We start from the raw sequence: 17406 nt of genomic DNA on the forward strand, positions 1-17406 counted from the left end.
TATGAAGTTGTGGCCAAGAAGAAAGTGATCCCTGAAGTTCCTTTCATGCTCAAAAAGAGCAAACATCCAGAGATCCGACAAGAGATTAGAAGAAGAGGTTGGGAAGTTCTCACCAACTTCATTCAACAAGTTGGGATCTTAATGGTTCAAGAGTTCTATGCAAACGCATGGATCACTAGGAACCCTGATCAAAGTGTGAACCCGAATCCAAAGAATTGGCTTACAATGGTTCGAGGGAATTACTTAGATTTTAGTACGGAAAATGTAAGGTTGGCGTTCAACTTGCCAATGATGCAAGAAAACGCACGCCCCTACACTAGAAGGGTCAACTTTGATCAAAGGTTGGACCAAGTCCTCATGGACATATGTGTGGAAGGAGCTCAATAGAAAGTTGACTCAAGAGGCAAGCCAGTTCAATTGAGAAGACTGGACCTTAAGCCTGTAGCTAGAGGATGGTTGGAGTTTATTCAACGCTCAATCATTCCTACTAGCAACCGGTCTGAAGTTACTATAGACCGGGCCATCATGATCTATAGTATCATGATTGGGGAGGAAATGGAAGTTCATGAGATTATACCTCAAGAACTCTATAAGGTGGCTGACAAGTCTTCCACTTTGGCAAGGTTAGCCTTTCCTCACCTCATTTGTCACCTCTGCAATTCGGCTGGAATTGACATAGAGGGAGACATCCTCATTGATGAGGATAAGCCCATCACTAAGAAAAGGATGGAGCAAACAAGAGATCATGGACCTCAATAAGAACATGAGGAAATTCCTCACTATGAAATCCCTGAGATGCCTCAAGGGATACACTTCCCTCCACAAAACTATTGGGAGCAAATCAACACTTCCCTAGGAGAATTAAGCTCCAACATGGGACAACTAAGGATGGAGCACCAAGAGCACTCCATCATCCTCCATGAGATTAGAGAAGATCAAAGAGCTATGAGGGAGGAACAACAAAGACAAGGAAGAGACATAGAGGAGCTCAAGAGCACCATTGGTTCTTCAAGAAGAGGAAGACGCCACCCTCACTAAGGTGGACCCATTCCTTAATCTCCTTGTTCTTATTTTCCTGTTTTTCATTTTTTGAGCCTTATGTTTTATTTATGTTTGCGTCTTTACTATATGATCATTAGTGTTTAAGTGTCCATGTCTTAAAGCTATGAATGTCCTATGAATCCACCACCTCTCTTAAATGAAAACTGTTCTAAAAACAAAAGAACAAGAAGTACATGATTTTGAATTCATCCATGAAACTAGTTTAATTATTTTGATGTGGTGACAATACTTTTTATTTTCTGAATGAATGCTTGAACAGTGCATATGTCTTTTGATATTGTGGTTTATGAATGTTAAATATGTTGGCTCTTGAAAGAATGATGGAAAAGGAGAAATGTTATTGATAATCTGAAAAATCACAAAATTGATTCTTGAAGCAAGAAAAAGCAGTGAATACAAAAGCTTGCGAAAAAAAAAGAGAAGAGAAAAAAATGGCGAAAAAAAAGAGAAAGAAAAAGAAAAAGCCAAAAGCTCTTTAAACCAAAAGGCAAGAGAAAAAAGCCAATAGCCCTTAAAACCAAAAGGCAAGGGTGATAAAAAGGATCCAAGGCTTTGAGCATCAGTGGATAGGAGGGCCTAAAGGAATAAAATCCTGGCCTAAGCGGCTAAACCAAGCTGTCCCTAACCATGTGCTTGTGGCGTGAAGGTGTCAAGTGAAAACTTGAGACTGAGCAGTTAAAGTCAAGGTCCAAAGAAAAAAAAAGAGTGTGCTTAAGAACCCTGGACACCTCTAATTGGGGACTTTAGCAAAGCTGAGTCACAATCTGAAAAGGTTCACCCAGTTATGTGTCTGTGGCATGTATGTATCCGGTGGTAATACTGGAAAACAGAGTGCTTAGGGCCACGGCCAAGACTCATAAAGTAGCTGTGTTCAAGAATCAACATACTGAACTAGGAGAATTAATAACACTATCTAAATTCTAAGTTTCTATAGATGCCAATCATTCTGAACATCAATGGATAAAGTGAGATGCCAAAACTATTCAAGAGGTAAAAAGCTACTAGTCCCGCTCATTTAATTGGAGCTAAGTTTCATTGATATTTTGGAATTTATAGTATATTCTCTTCTTTTTATCCTATTTGATTTTCAGTTGCTTGGGTACAAGCAGCAATTTAAGTTTGGTGTTGTGATGAGCGGATAATTTATACGCTTTTTGGTATTGTTTTTACATAATTTTTAGTATGATTTAGTTAGTTTTTAGTATATTTTTATTAGTTTTTAAATAAAATTCACATTTCTAGACTTTACTATGAGTTTGTGTATTTTTCTGTGATTTCAGGTAATTTCTGGCTGAAATTGAGGGACTTGAGCAAAAATCAGATTCAGAGGTTGAAGAAGGACTGCAGATGCTGTTGGATTCTGACCTCCCTGCACTCAAAGTGGATTTTCTGGAGCTACAGAAGTCCAAATGGCGCGCTCTCAATTGAGTGTGAAAGTAGACATCCAAGGCTTTCCAGCAATATATAATAGTCCATACTTTGCCCGAGTTTAGACGACGCAAACTGGCGTTCAACGCCAGCTTTTTGCCCTATTCTGGAGTTAAACGCCAGAAACAGGTTGCAAAGCAGAGCTAAAGCCAGAAATAGGTTACAACCTGGCATTTAACTCCAAGGAAAACCTCTACACGTGAAAGCTTCAATGCTCAGCCCAAGCACACACCAAGTGGGACCCAGAAGTGAATTTCTGCATCATTTACTTATTTTCTATAACCCTAGCTACTAGTTTAGTATAAAAACTACTGTTAGAGACTTATTTTACATCATTTATCTTTATCTTTTGATCATGTTTTGATGATTGAACCCTCTTTGGAAGGCTGGCCATTCGGCCATGCCTGGACCATTATCACTTATGTATTTTCAACGGTAGAGTTTCTACACACCATTGATTAAGGTGTGGAGCTCTACTGTTCCTCATGAATTAATGCAAAGTACTATTGTTTTTCTATTCAATCCAAGCCTATTTCTTTTCTAAGATATTCATTTGCACACAAGAACATGATGAATGTGATGATTATGTGACGCTCATCACCATTCTCACTTATGAACGCGTGCCTGACAAACACTTCCGTTCTATATTCAAACAAGCTTGAATGCATATCTCTTAGCCTCCTAATTCACGATCAGAGTCTTCATGGTATAGGCTAGAATTATTGGTGGCCATTCTTGAGATCCGAAAAGTCTAAACCTTGTCTGTGGTATTCCAAGTAGGATCTGGGAAGGGATGGCTGTGACGAGCTTCAAACTCACGAGTGCTGGGCGTAGTGACAGATGCAAAAGGATTACTGAATCCTATTCCAGTATGATCGAGAACCGACAGATGACTAGCCGTGCGGTGATAGCACATTTTGGACCATTTTTACTGAGAGGACGGGAAGTAGCGATTGACAACGGTGATGCCCTACATAAAGCTTGCCATGGAAAGGAGTAGGAATGATTGGATGAAGACAGCAGGAAAGCAGGGGTTCAGAAGGAACAAAAGCATCTCCATACGCTTATCTGAAATTCTCACTAATGAATTACATAAGTATCTCTATCCTATTTTATATTTTAATTATATTTTAATTTTCAATTCACCATAACCATTTGAATCCGCCTGACTGAGATTTACAAGGTGACCATAGCTTGCTTCAAGCCGACAATCTCCGTGGGATCGACCCTTACTCACGTAAGATTTATTACTTGGACGACCCAGTGCACTTGCTAGTTAGTTGTGCGAAGTTGTGACAAAGAACTAAAATTATGAAAGTGCGTATTAAGTTTTTGACGTCGTTACCAAGGAATAAACGATCACGATTTTGCATACCAGGACCTTCCCTTTATCCTTCTTGATCACCATCCTATAGAGGTGGAGAAAGGGGAAAGATTAAACTCAAGGGAACACTCAAAAATGATAATCATGCAAGTGAGAAAATAGGCCACATGTCACTAAGACAACATTAGAATCAATGGCAAGTTACTAGCATGTGATGCAAGAGTGGTATATGCATGCAAGTAGAAGGCATGAGAGGCATACACTCAAACATTAATAACAAGAAGCAAGTCATAAGAGATGGGCATGTAAAAATGTGAAACATGAATTGTAAGAGGCTCAATTCACATAGGAGTAAGTAAGTGAGTGAAAAGGAACACTAAATGGGAAACATTAAGTCAAAATGAGCTCAAAAAGTCGTGTGTGCCTTTCATCAAACACTTGGTATGCAATCCTTAAGCTATGAGTAAATAGAGAAAATGGAGAAATGTAGCATCCCACATAGCAATATTAATCATCATAGAGCACCACATTTAGCAAGGAAATCAAATGTAACAAACTAACCCACCAATGAAAAAGGAATCTCTACCCACAACATCCATAAAAAAATGGAAAAAATAAAGGCAAAGGAAAACAAATAAATAAGCATGAAGAAGAAGCTAATTAAGAGGGGAAGTAAAGATATGAAACTAAAGAAGGGAGAAGATGAAGAGAAACAAAGAAAAAGAGAAGGTAAGAGTACCTTGAGAGGAAGAGGGAACTAGTAGAGAATGTAAGTGGGAAAAGATGGGAAGAAAAGTGGAGAAAGAGAGGAGAGAGAAGAATGTAGGGACCGCCGGAGGTGGTGGTCGCCGGAGGTGGGTACCACCGGAGGAGGGGCTGAGAGAGGGTGGTAGAAGGGGTTGAAGAAGTAGAGAAGAGGAGACTAGAGAAAGAAGGTGGAAAATGAGAGAAGAGGGGTGAGAATTTGAAATTTAGGCGCGCTACAGTGTTTCTGCATCGTAGGATCGATGCGCGTGTGCCCTGCACGCGTCGGCATGGACAGAAAAGGACGCGTACGCGCCAAGTGCGCGCACGCATAAAGGGGGTTGTGCTAGTGGCACAATGCTTGCCCAAGGTTGGCGCAACTCTTAGGTTCATGGAGTAGGAGCTAGCTGCAGGAGGACCGACTTGCGTGCGCACAGTGCGCGCACGCGTGGAAGGCGTACAAGGTAGATGGATGCGTAAGCGCCAGGTTCGCCTGCACGTAATTGGGAGTTATGCTCCCAGCACAGTGTAAGCTCAGTGTTGGCGCAACTCTCAGGAAAAATATACCAGGAGTGCGAGCAGTGCGATCGACGCGGACGCGTCATGTGCACTCACGCGTCGATTCGCAAGTTAGTAGAAGGACGCGTACGCACCAGGTGCGCGCACGCGTGAGTCAGGTTTGGCGTAGGGCTGGATGCTGGCCCAGAGTTTGCCTAACTTTTCTGGAAAATGGGTGGAGGTGCATCCGCGCATATGGACGCGCACGCAGCGTGCATGCGCGCCCCCCCTCCTTTTTTTTTTTGAATAAGACATGAAGAATGCATATTCATCACAATTTCAGTAGGCAACTTGCCAAAGGGACCAAAAACACCCAAAACTCTATACACTCTAATTCCACTAATTGAAGCTTTCTCTCAATTCCGGCCCCACCCAAACTTGGATTGTACTCCTTGACGGTCCAATGTGCTCTATGCTCTACCTCCACCGGTAAGTGGCATACCAACCGAAAGGGGCTCATACCAATTGGCGTCTTGTACGCCATTTGGTATGCCCATAGTGCGTTGGTAAGCTTAGCACTATAATCCTTTCTATTAGGCTTCACAATCCTTTCTAGTATACGCTTGATCTCCAAATTGGAAACTTCGGCCTGGCCGTTCGTTTGGGGATGATAGGCCGTGGCCACTTTATGTATGATGCCGTATTTCTTCATGAGTCTTTCTATCCTTTTGTTGCAAAAATGTAAGCCTTGGTCACTCACGATTTCTCGTGGTGACCCAAAGCGACAAATTATGTTATTCCTCACAAAAGGAAGGACTACATTAGCATCGTTCGTCCGGATAGGTATCGTTTCCACCTATTTGGACACATAATCAACGGCAAGTAGAATGTAGAGAAAGCCATTAGAATTTGGGAATGGCCCCATGAAGTCGATACCCCACACATCAAAAATTTCACAAAAGTCGATACCCCAAATCTAAGGCATTGAGAACAAGATTTGCAATAAAGAGAAGAGTCCTTAAAAAGAGTTGGCCACCAAAATCCACAATCAAGGATCTTTCTTGCCGTCTTTTGAGGTCCATAATGTCCACCTCCCTCGGAGGAATGGCAAGCTTCCAAGATTGATTGGAATTTGGTTTGTGGAATGCACCGTTGAATTACTTGATCCGCTCCACATCTCCAAAGGTATGGGTCATCCCATACATAGTATTTGGACTCGCTTTTTAGCTTATCCTTTTGGTGCTTGGAGAGATTAGGAGGGAAGGTGCGGGATACTAAGTAATTGGCTATTGGGGCATACCAAGGAATGACCTCCGAGATTGAGTGAAAGCCCTCAAGGGGAAAAGAGTCATTAATAGGAGTGGCATCACCTTTGGTGTGTTCAAGGCGACTTAAGTGATCCGCCACTAGGTTTTGCGAACCACTCCTATCTTTAATTTCCAAGTCAAATTCTTCCAACAATAAAACCCATCTAATCAATCTCAGTTTGGATTCCTTTTTAGCCAACAAATACTTTAACGCCGCATGATCCGAGTACACTACTACCTTAGAACCAAGAAGATAAGCTCGGAATTTATCCAAAGCGAAAATAATAGCCAAAAGTTCTTTCTCGGTAGTAGTGTAGTTGGATTGGGCTCCATCTAGTATTTTTGATGCATAGGCTATGACATATGGATTCTTACCCTCGCGTTGTGCTAACGCGGCTCCCACCGCATAGTTTGAAGCATCACACATTATTTCGAATGGCCGACTCCAATCCGGCCCTCTCACGATGGGAGCTTGGGTCAACACCACCTTGAGCTTGTCAAAAGCCTCCATGCATTCCTTGCTTAGATCAAACTCAGTTTTCTTTTGCACCAATTGAGATAGAGGCAATGCTACCTTACTAAAGTCCTTGATGAATCTTTGGTAAAATCCTGCATGTCCAAGGAAAGAACAGACTTCCCTCTCAGAGGATGGGTAAGGCAAGCTAGATATAACACTGATCTTTGCTGGATCTACAAAAATACCATCTTTGGAAACAATATATCCTAAAATAATGCCTTGCCTAACCATGAAATGACACTTCTCAAAATTTAAGACAAGGTTTGATTTAGTACATCTTTCCAAAACTTTTCAAGGTTATCCAAGCAATAATCAAAAGAATCACCATATACGCTAAATTTATCTATGAACTCTTCCATACATTGCTCTAGAAAATCCGCAAATATGCTCATCATGCACCTTTGGAAAGTTGTCGGAGCCTTGCATAAGCCGAATGGCATACGCTTATAGGCATAAGTTCCAAAGGGGTAAGTAAATGTTGTTTTTTCTTGATCCTTTAGAGCAATGTGTATTTGGAAGTACCCCGAATAGCCGTCTAGAAAACAATAATGAGATTTACCAGATAGCCGATCAAGCATTTGATCGATAAACGGTTGCGGAAAATGATCCTTTCTAGTGGCCGTGTTTAACCTTCGGTAGTCAATCCACACCCTCCAAGAGTTTTGCACCCTTTTTGCTATAAGCTTCCCATTCTCATTCTTGATAGTGGTCATGCTGGACTTCTTTGGCACAACTTGGACCGGACTCACCCATTCACTATCCGAAATGGGGTAGATGATGTCCGCTTCTAGTAAATGGGTGACCTCTTTTTTCACAACCTCTAGAATGGTAGGATTGAGTTGCCTTTGAGGTTGTCGAACGGGTCTAGCTCCTTCCTCTAGGAATATTCGGTGCTCGCATACTTGGGGGCTTATGCCTACTAAATTCGCCAAGCTCCACCCAATGTCCCTTTTGTTTTTCCTCAAAACACATAGCAACTTTTCTTCTTGTTGAGGATTTAGTTCCCTTGAAACAATCACGGGGATCTTGTGGGCTTCATCAAGGTATGAGTACTTTAGGTGGGGCGGTAGTGGCTTCAATTCTGCCTTTTGGTCTTGACTTGACACTTGAACTTTCGGAGGATTCGGATTGGGTAATGTGTTCACTTCACTTGGATCTTCACTTATATCTTCAATTATATGTTTCTCATCTAGCTTTGAAAAATGCCCTTCGGCCACAATGTTGTCAATTAGGTCACACCCGAATATGGAGTGGTTCTTCGGTGGGTGCTTCATTGCTTCTTCTAAGCTAAAACTCACGATTCTCCAATCTATCTCAAATGAGTAGATTCCCGAATAGGCGTCCAACTTGAATCTAGAGGTCCTCAAAAATGGCCTCCCAAGTAGGATGGATGATGTCTTCTCGGATTCACTTGATGGCATCTCAAGGACGTAAAAATTAATTGGAAATACCAAACCTTTTATATTCACCAGTACATCTTCCGCAACACCCGTCACGGTTATTATGCTCTTATCCGCTAAGACAAACCTAGCCGCCGACCGCTTCAACGGTGGTAGCTTCAATATGCGGTAAACGGAAATAGGCATAATGCTAACGCATGCACCGAGATCACACATACAATTAAGAAATTGAACTCCATCTACGGTACAAGTAACCATGCACGGGCCCGGATCACCACACTTCTCGGGTAATGCTCCCATCAAAACGGAAATAGAACTCCCCAATGGAATAGTCTATAACTCATGGATTCTATCTTTGTTCATACATAAATTCTTAAGAAACTTTGCATATTTGGATACTTGATGGATAGCATCAAAGAGAGGGATAGTTACCTCCACTTTCTTGAACATCTCCACCATTTTGGGGTCAAGTTCCATATGCTTCCTAGCTTTCCTTGCTAGTGTAGGAAATGGGATTGGTTGAGCAATTTCTTTTTCCAAGGCCTTCTCATCTTTGGAGACTTCACTTGTTGGTTGAGACACTTCATCTTCAACTACGACTTGTGCTCATCTTCCTCTTCAACTTCTTTTATTTCAATTCCCTCCTCATCTTGAGTGATTATTATCGGACATGGTTCCTTTGCCTTCCTCTCTTGTAGTTGAGTTCCATATCTCAAGGTAATGGCATTGATGCCACCCTTGGGATTGGGTAGAGGTTGAGAAGGAATGGCGCTAGAACTTGGAGCTTGAGGAGTGGAAGTGGAAGGTGGTTCTATGCGTGCAAGAAGAGCTTGTAGAGTAGATGTAAAACCGGTAAGACCAGAGGCAAGTGTAGTTTGGAGTTCTTTTTGGCCTTGGAGAATGGTTCAGTGTATCATCTTGATTGGGAGAAGTAGAAGTATATGTAATTTGAGGAGCTTGTGATTAATTGGGTTGAGGTGGTTGATAGTTTTGGTAATTTCTTCCTTGGTTTTGTTGAGGGTATGGTTGGTTTTGTGAGTATTGATTTTGTGAGTTGTTGTTGTTCCATCTTTGATTGCCTCTATTGTTGTTGTTGTCCCTACTTCCTTGTTGGTAATTGTCCCGCCATTGGTTAGACTTGTCCTTCCAACCTTGATTATAATTGCTACCCCCTTGATTGTAATTGCCTCCTTGTTGGGGATACCCTTGGTTTAAATTGCCGCCTTGTTGGTAATAACCTTGATTTGGGTGGTCATAAAAGTTGTGGGTAGCCGTCAATGTGTTATCTTCTTGGAGGCTTGGACACTCATCCGTATAGTGGGAATAGCAAGAGCAAATGCCACACACTTTTTGGGGGACCAATTGTTGACTATGTTGTTGAGGAGGTGGTGGAGGTTGATGTTGAGGTTGTTGTTGAACCAATTGGAGTTGCTTTAGAATGTTTGTCATCTCACCCAAGGATTTGGCAAGAGCAGCGGTCTCACTACTAGAGGATACTTCATTTATGGTCTTTGGGTGATTGATTCTCCGTCTAGCATGTTGAGTGGACTCGGCCAAGTCACTAATGAGTTGCCATGCCTCCTTCGCCGTCCTATACTTAGACAAAGAACCATTGCTAGAAGCATCCAATAGATTCTTGTCTTGTTCTCTCATCCCTTGACACACATAGCTAAGCAATACTTGAGTGTCAATCATGTGGTTGTGGCATGAGTCAAGAAGCTTGCAAAACAGCTCCCAATACTCGTATAGAGTTTCCATTTCGCCTTGTACAATGCATGAGATCTCTTTTCTTAGCTTGTCCATCATTTCCACGGACAAGAATTTATCTAGGAACTCTCTTCTAAGCAAGTCCCAATTGGTAACAACATCACTAGGAAAAGTGTAAAACCACTCTTTTGCTCTTCCCTCTAGAGAGAAGGGGAAGGCAAATAACCATATAGCAACCTCATCGGATCCTTCCCGCCTAGTTATTGAGCACACACCATGAAAGTCCTTGAGATGTCGAATAGGATCTTGTGCGGGAAGTCCTTGAAACTTAGGTAAGAGATGGATCAAAGCGGTCTTGAGTTCAAAATTTGCATTCAAGTTTGGATGAAGCACATGAAGAGGTTGAAGAACAAAGTCCGGTGCTCCCGCTTCCTTGAGAGTAACTAGATCAAGAGAAGATATATTAGTAGTATCAACGGAAGAGTAGCTAGTGCCTTCGTCAAATGACGGTTCGGAATCCACTTCGGATGTGGTTGGTGAATTGGTAAAAACCTTTTCACCTTCCTCGAATGCTAACCGCCTCCGAGCTTGCCTAATATGAAGCAAAGTTCTTTCGATTTCTGGATCAAATGGGACTAATCTCGGATCCGGTAGTGAACGCATCATACAATGAAGGAGATACAAAACTCATGACAACAAGTGGAATTAAGCAAAGATTGCTCCTAACTAGCAATCAAACAAACAAACAACCAAGAAAAAATGCAAGTATGTACATATACACATATTCACACTAAACAATAACATTGCACACAATAGCAATTTGCCAGCAACGGCGCCATTTTTTATGACGAAATTTTTTATGCCGGTATAGAAATTAGCAATAAATCCAATTGTGAGTATAGTCTAACCGACACGCAAATTTCACATCAAACAATCCTAAAGTCTATAATCGAGAGTATTAGTCCCGAGTGATCCTCCCTAGGAATTCCCTTAGAATGCACAATTGATTATTGCTTCACTTAGTCAACCCCCTAATGATGAAGGAATGTCAAGTGAAGGTAACTAGCTTGAGTCTCAAGTCCTAGCCTAACCCTAGGGAAGTCTAGCTTTAGTGCCTTCCAAGTCAATTAGCAATTCTCAATTCCCAATCAACAATTGATATCCACTACTCAAGTGTCTCCAATAACTCAACCCCTAAGCCAAGTGAGAAAATTCTACTCCATGTCTAGGGTTATCATTTCATCAAACAATTGGTGAGCATTCATAGGAGACATTATGGAATTGAAGAAAAGAGTTATATTCAAGATATTTAAATCACACAATCATCAACAATTAATCAATTGCAAGTAATGGACATGAAATACCTCAATTCATTAATCCAAATCAAAGTAACAAAGTCACATCTAGATCCAAAGAAAATGAATCAAAATAACACAAATTGAGAATAGGAGAAGAGTAGATCTACAACTTGCATCAAAGTAGAAGTGAATTAGCAATTGATCTCACCAAAGGAATCAAAGAGAATTGCAATGGAGAGAGCAAAATCCTAGAGAGAAGTTGGTGTTTCTCTCTCTACAAAATGTAACTAACTAATGAAAATATCTAGAAAATATGTAAAAATGAATGAATGGATCCCAAGCCCTTCAATCCTTGGCCTTCTTATGCTTTTCCCGCCAAAACTCTACCCTAAACAGGGGTTGTAACTGCCCTGAAATCGCTGGTCACGTTTTCTCCTTAAAAATCATGTGCAGCCATCGGCACATACGCGCACAGCACGCGTACGCGTCCCTGGGGCTTTGCGATCGACGCGCAGGTGCGAAGTGGGCGAGCGCGTCCATGAGATTCTGGCTTAGCCGCTAAGTGCACCGGCTCCTGGCTTGGCTTCCTTCGCGCTAGTCATAACGGCGCGCATCCACGCGTACGCGCCATGTGCACGTGCGCGTCGTCACTCAAAACTCCAAAGATCAAATTTCCATGCTCCTTCCCTTTATGCATGCTTCCATCCTCTCTTCCAAGCCATCCTTGCCCTATAAGCTCTGAAATCACTTAACACACGGATCACGGCATCGAATGGTAATAGAGGAAGATTAAAATATATCTATTTTAGTGCAAAAGAGGCATGTTTTCATCTATGAGGCAAAATTTGGAAAGGAATACAAAATCATACATTTTTATATGAATAAGTGTGAAAGACCATTGATAAAACCCTCAAAATCTATACAAGATAAACCCTAAAAATGGGGTTTATCACCTGCCTTATTCAAATATTCAACCTTATTTCTTATTAGTATCTCAATTTCCAATTTCTTTGGTATTCTTTAGCTCAGGAAACAAGAATAAACAATAATAACTGGAAAAAGGAGAAATGCAAAAAATTGCTTGAACTAGAAACATGTCAAGTTTGAAAGTATTTGAATTTTCTATTTTCGAATTGATGATGAGTCCTTTGAAATTAACTAAATTGTTGTTATAATTTTGAGCATAGATGATGACAATCACAATGATGATGAAATTGAGAAGACAGCAGCCATGCTAATTGGTCTCATAGCTGGTGTTGCTCTAATCATCATTTTCCTCTCCTTGTCCAAGGTCTGCGAAAAGTACAAAGGTAATCTATGCTTTTTAATGCATTTAAACATTTAATTCATCATCATGCATGGTTCTAATATTAATATTAATACGTGGATTATTCTCTGATTATGCATGCAGGTGGTAAATAAATAAAGAATGTTTTTCCTTGGTAAAATTATTAGTCTTTCGGTGGCTAAATTTGTAGCACATAGGCTGAAATTTGTAGAGATGGTTGTACCCTATGGAGATCCGAACGATCCACACTACAGAAAAAATGCTTCTGGTGCTGGAAAAAATGACTTGGGGAAAAATGCACATTCTCTCAAGAAGGTTTCAGATCACATATTTGTAACATGATTTATTTTTTCCAAAGATAAATTTATGTATCAATATATGAGTTTAATGAAATATCCCATTTTATAGTAAATAATTTTAGTATATTTATATTATGCATAATGATAATAATTATTGGCAAAAATAATTGAGATTTTAGAAAAATAAAAAAGATAGTTCGTTGCTTCTAAGAAAATGAGTATAATATAACTAAAAAAGTCTTAAAATTTTAGCGACAATAGGTAATGGCAACTAAAAGTGAATACCATTACTATTTTAGAATAATTTTTAGTGGCCATATAAATTGCCGGTAAAATTGGTATTGGCGGCAATAGTAATGGCTACTAAAAGTGAATAACATTATAATCTTAGAATTACTTTTGGCGGCCATATAAATTGCCAAGAAAATAGCCACTAAAAGTTATATACTTTTTGCGGCCATTAAAGAGCCTTTTACCGGCAAATGTTATAAGTGCCGGTAAAACCTTTTAGCGACGAAGCATAAGACGACTAATGTCTAATTGTCGGTAAATGTATTAGCGGCTATTTTTATTGCCGCTAAAAGCAAAATAAATGGTCGCTAAAAATGATTTGAGAATACACAGGCAAGAAAAACTCTAGGGTCATGTACAGCCCCCACTCTTGACTTCTATGAAAGAAGCATCTATATACCCCGTATTAGAGTAGCAAACTTTGAGCTCAATCCACAGCTCATCACTCTAGTGCAGCAGAACTTCCAGTTCCAGGGACTCCCACAAGAGAAGCCCACAAAATTCCTTGCAGACTTCCTACGGATTTTGGACACTATGCATTCTGAAGGAGTGGACCAGGATATCTACTGGCTGCTGCTCTTCCCGTTTACTATACAGGGTCAAGCTAGAAGGTGGTTGGATACTCAACCCAGATTAAGCTTGAACACTTGGAATAAGCTGTTGGATAAATTTTTGGGCCAATACTTTTCCCCAAAGAAGTTAACCCAGCTTAGAATGGATATCCAAGGTTTCAAGTAAGAAGAGAGTGAGTCTCTTTATAATGCTTGGGGAAGGTACAGAATGATGCTATGGAAGTATCCTTCGGAAATGTTTTCCGAATGGGTCAAGCTAGACATCTTCTATTACAGACTCACAGATACGGCTAAGATGTCCTTAGATCATTTGGCAGGTGGTTCAATCCATATGAGAAAGACTATTGAGGAAGCTCAAGAGCTTATTAAGATAGTCGCCATCAACCAGCACCTATACTCATCTGGTGAGACTACAATGCACAGAGAGGTCAGATCAGCGTACACTAACTCAGACCCTTCAGAACAGAGTGAATCTCTAACTCAGTAGCTACACTCTCTCACACAATAATTGTTAAGCTTGAAAAAGATGTTGTAAGAAACTCGTGCCTCTAACAAGAATATAGAGGCACGACTGAACCCAGTTGAATAACACTTATCTAAACAGATAAGAGAAGAGTTTCAAGCTATCCAGTTGAGGAGTCGCAGGACACTAAACACCCACTCTCACGACAAAGAGAAGCACAAAGGATAGAAAGCATCAGAAGGCAAAAACGCAACAACTCAGAGCATACCTGATGAGCGGATAAATTATATGCTTTTTGGCATTGTTTTTAGTATGATTTTAGTATATTTTAGTTAGATTTTATTATGTTTTTATTAGTTTTTATTCAAAAATCATATTTCTGGACTTTACTATGAGTTTGTGTGTTTTTCTGTGATTTTAGGTATTTTCTGGCTGAAATTGAGGGACCTGAGCAAAAATCTGATTCAGAGGCTGAAAAAGGACTGCAGATGCTGTTGGATTCTGACCTCCCTGCACTCGAAGTAGATTTTCTGGAGCCACAGAAGCTCCATTGGCGCGCTCTCAATTGCGTTGGAAAGTCGACATTCTGGGCTTTCTAGCAATATATAATAGTATATACTTTGCCCAAGATATGATGGCCCAAACCGGCGTTCCAAGTCAGAATAAAAATTCTGGCGTCAAAACGCCAGAACTGGCATAAAAGCTGGAGTTAAACGCCCAAACTGGCACAAAAGCTGGCATTTAACTCCAAGAAAAGTCTCTATATGTGAAAGCTTCAATGCTCAGCCCAAGCACACACCAAGTGGGCCCGGAAGTGGATTCTGCATCATTTACTCATTTCTATAAACCCTAGGCTACTAGTTTTCTATAAATAGGACCTTTTGCTATTGTAGTTACACACCTCATGACACTTTACACGTTTCATATAGTATTTCTGACGGCATGAGTCTCTAAACCCCATGGTTGGGGGTGAGGAGCTCTGCTGTGTCTCAATGAATTAATGCAATTACTACTGTTTTCCATTCTATCACGCTTGTTTCTATTCTAAGATATTCACTCGCACTTCAACCTGATGAATGTGATGATCCGTGACACTCATCATTATTCTCACCTATGAACGCGTGCCTGACAACCACCTCCGTTCTATCTGCATTAGCTTTAGTGCATATCTCTTGGGTTTCTAATCTAAGATTAGAACCTTCGTGGTATAGGCTAGAATTATTGGCGGCCATTCCTGAGATCCGGAAAGTCTAAACCTTGTCTGTGGTATTCCGAGTAGGATCTGGGAAGGGATGACTGTGACGAGCTTCAAACTCACGAGTGTTGGGCGTAGTGACAGATGCTAAAGGATCAATGGATCCTATTCCAACATGAGTGAGAACCGACAGATGATTAGTCATGCGGTGACAGCGCATTTGGACCATTTTCACTGAGAGGACGGATGGTAGCCATTGACAACGGTGATCCACCAACATACAGCTTGCCATGGAAAGAGCCTTGCGTGCATAAAGAAGAAGACAGTAGGAAAGCTAAGATTCAGAAGATAGAGCATCTCCAAAACCTCAACCTGTTCTCATTACTGCAAAACAAGTATTTATTTCATGTTCTTTTACTTTTTACAATTAAATCTGAGAATTATTGATATCCTGACTAAGAGTTACAAGATAACCATAGCTTGCTTCAAGCCGACAATCTCCGTAGGATCGACCCTTACTCACGTAAGGTATTACTTGGACGACCCAGTGCACCTGCTGGTTAGTTGTGCGGAATTGCAAAAGTGTGATTGTGATTTCGTACACCAAGTTTTTGGCGCCGTTGCCGGGGATTGTTCGAGTTTGGACAACTGACGGTTTATCTAGTTTCTTAGATTCGGAATAATTTATTTTTGTTTGTTTAGAGTCACTAAATTTGAGTCTTTTATTTGAGTTTAGTTTCATATTTTAAGTTTGGTGTCAATTGCATGCTTTTATTTTCTTTCAATTGTTCGAATTTGCATGTTCTTAGTTCTTTCTTGATCTTTAAAAATTCTAAGTTTGGTGTCTTCTTTGTGTTTTCTTTTAAAATTTCGAAATTTGTGTTTGATTTTCTAAAAAGTTTTAAGTTTGGTGTCCCTTGTGCTTTTATTTACTTAAAATTTTTTCAAAAATTTGTTCTTGGTGTTCATCTTGATCTTCAAAGTGTTCTTGGTGTTCATCTTGACATTCAAAGTTTTCTTGTTTGTTCTCTTTGTTTTGATCTAAAATTTCTAAGTTTAGTGTCATTTTGTTGTTTTTCTCTTTCCTCATTAAAATTCAAAAATTAAAAAATATATCTTTTCCTTATTTTACTCATAATTTCGAAATTTTGCATTAAATTAGTCACAGATTTTCAAAATCATATCTTTTTTTTAGTCAAGTCAAAATTCTAATTTCAAAAATTGATCTTTTTAAATATTTTTCAAAAATCAATTCTTTTTAATTCTTCAATCATATCTTTTCAATCATATCTTTTTTTAATAAGTTGCAATCGTATATTCTCAATCATATCTTTTTCAAAATAAATTTTCAATCATATCTTTCTGATTGCTAATTCCAAAATCTTTTTAATTAATTAATTAATTTAGTTTTCAATTTGCTTTTATTTCATTTTCTTCTAATTTTCAAAACTTTTATTTTATCTTCCATTTATTTTGTTTTATTTTATTCGGTTACTTTTAATTAAATAAAAAAAAATTAAAAAATATAATTTATTTGCAATTCATATCAATTCCCTTTTCTCCATCATGGACATAAGTGGAAATGAATAGTCCAGAAGGACTCTGAGGTCATATGCTACCCCCATTACAGCTGCATATGGGAGTAGCATCTGTATACCTCCCATCAAAGCAAGCAGTTTTGAGCTAAATCCTCAGCTCATTATCATGGTGCAGCAAAATTGCCAGTATTCCGGTCTTCTACAAGAAGAACCTACTAAGTTTCTGGCACAGTTCTTACAAATTGCTGACACAGTACGTTATAAAGAAGTGGATCAGGATGTCTACAGATTATTACTGTTTACATTTGTTGTAAAAGATCAAGCTAAGAGGTGGTTAAATAACCAACCCACAGCAAGCATAAAAACATGGAGACAGTTATCAGACAAATTCCTGAATCAATTTTACCCTCCAAAAAGGATGACACAGCTGAGGCTGGACATCCAAGGCTTTAAACAAGAGGATCATGAATCCCTT

General features: G+C 39.8%; 1 protein-coding gene across 1 annotated transcript; it reads right to left on the reverse strand.

Annotated features, from left to right (window-relative positions):
• Positions 1–5387: 5387 nt before the first annotated feature.
• Positions 5388–8580, reverse strand: LOC148567649 (uncharacterized). Its single transcript, XM_088484590.1, has 2 exons — positions 7987–8580; positions 5388–5912 (listed from the first exon to the last, which is right to left on the reverse strand). The coding sequence occupies exons 1-2, from the start codon at positions 8578–8580 to the stop codon at positions 5388–5390; spliced, it is 1119 nt and encodes a 372-aa protein (XP_088340716.1).
• Positions 8581–17406: the final 8826 nt, after the last annotated feature.

The sequence above is a fragment of the Arachis ipaensis genome, chromosome B4, assembly GCF_059453495.1.
Source record: "Arachis ipaensis isolate K30076 ecotype BB chromosome B4, ASM5945349v1, whole genome shotgun sequence".
NCBI lineage: Eukaryota > Viridiplantae > Streptophyta > Magnoliopsida > Fabales > Fabaceae > Arachis > Arachis ipaensis.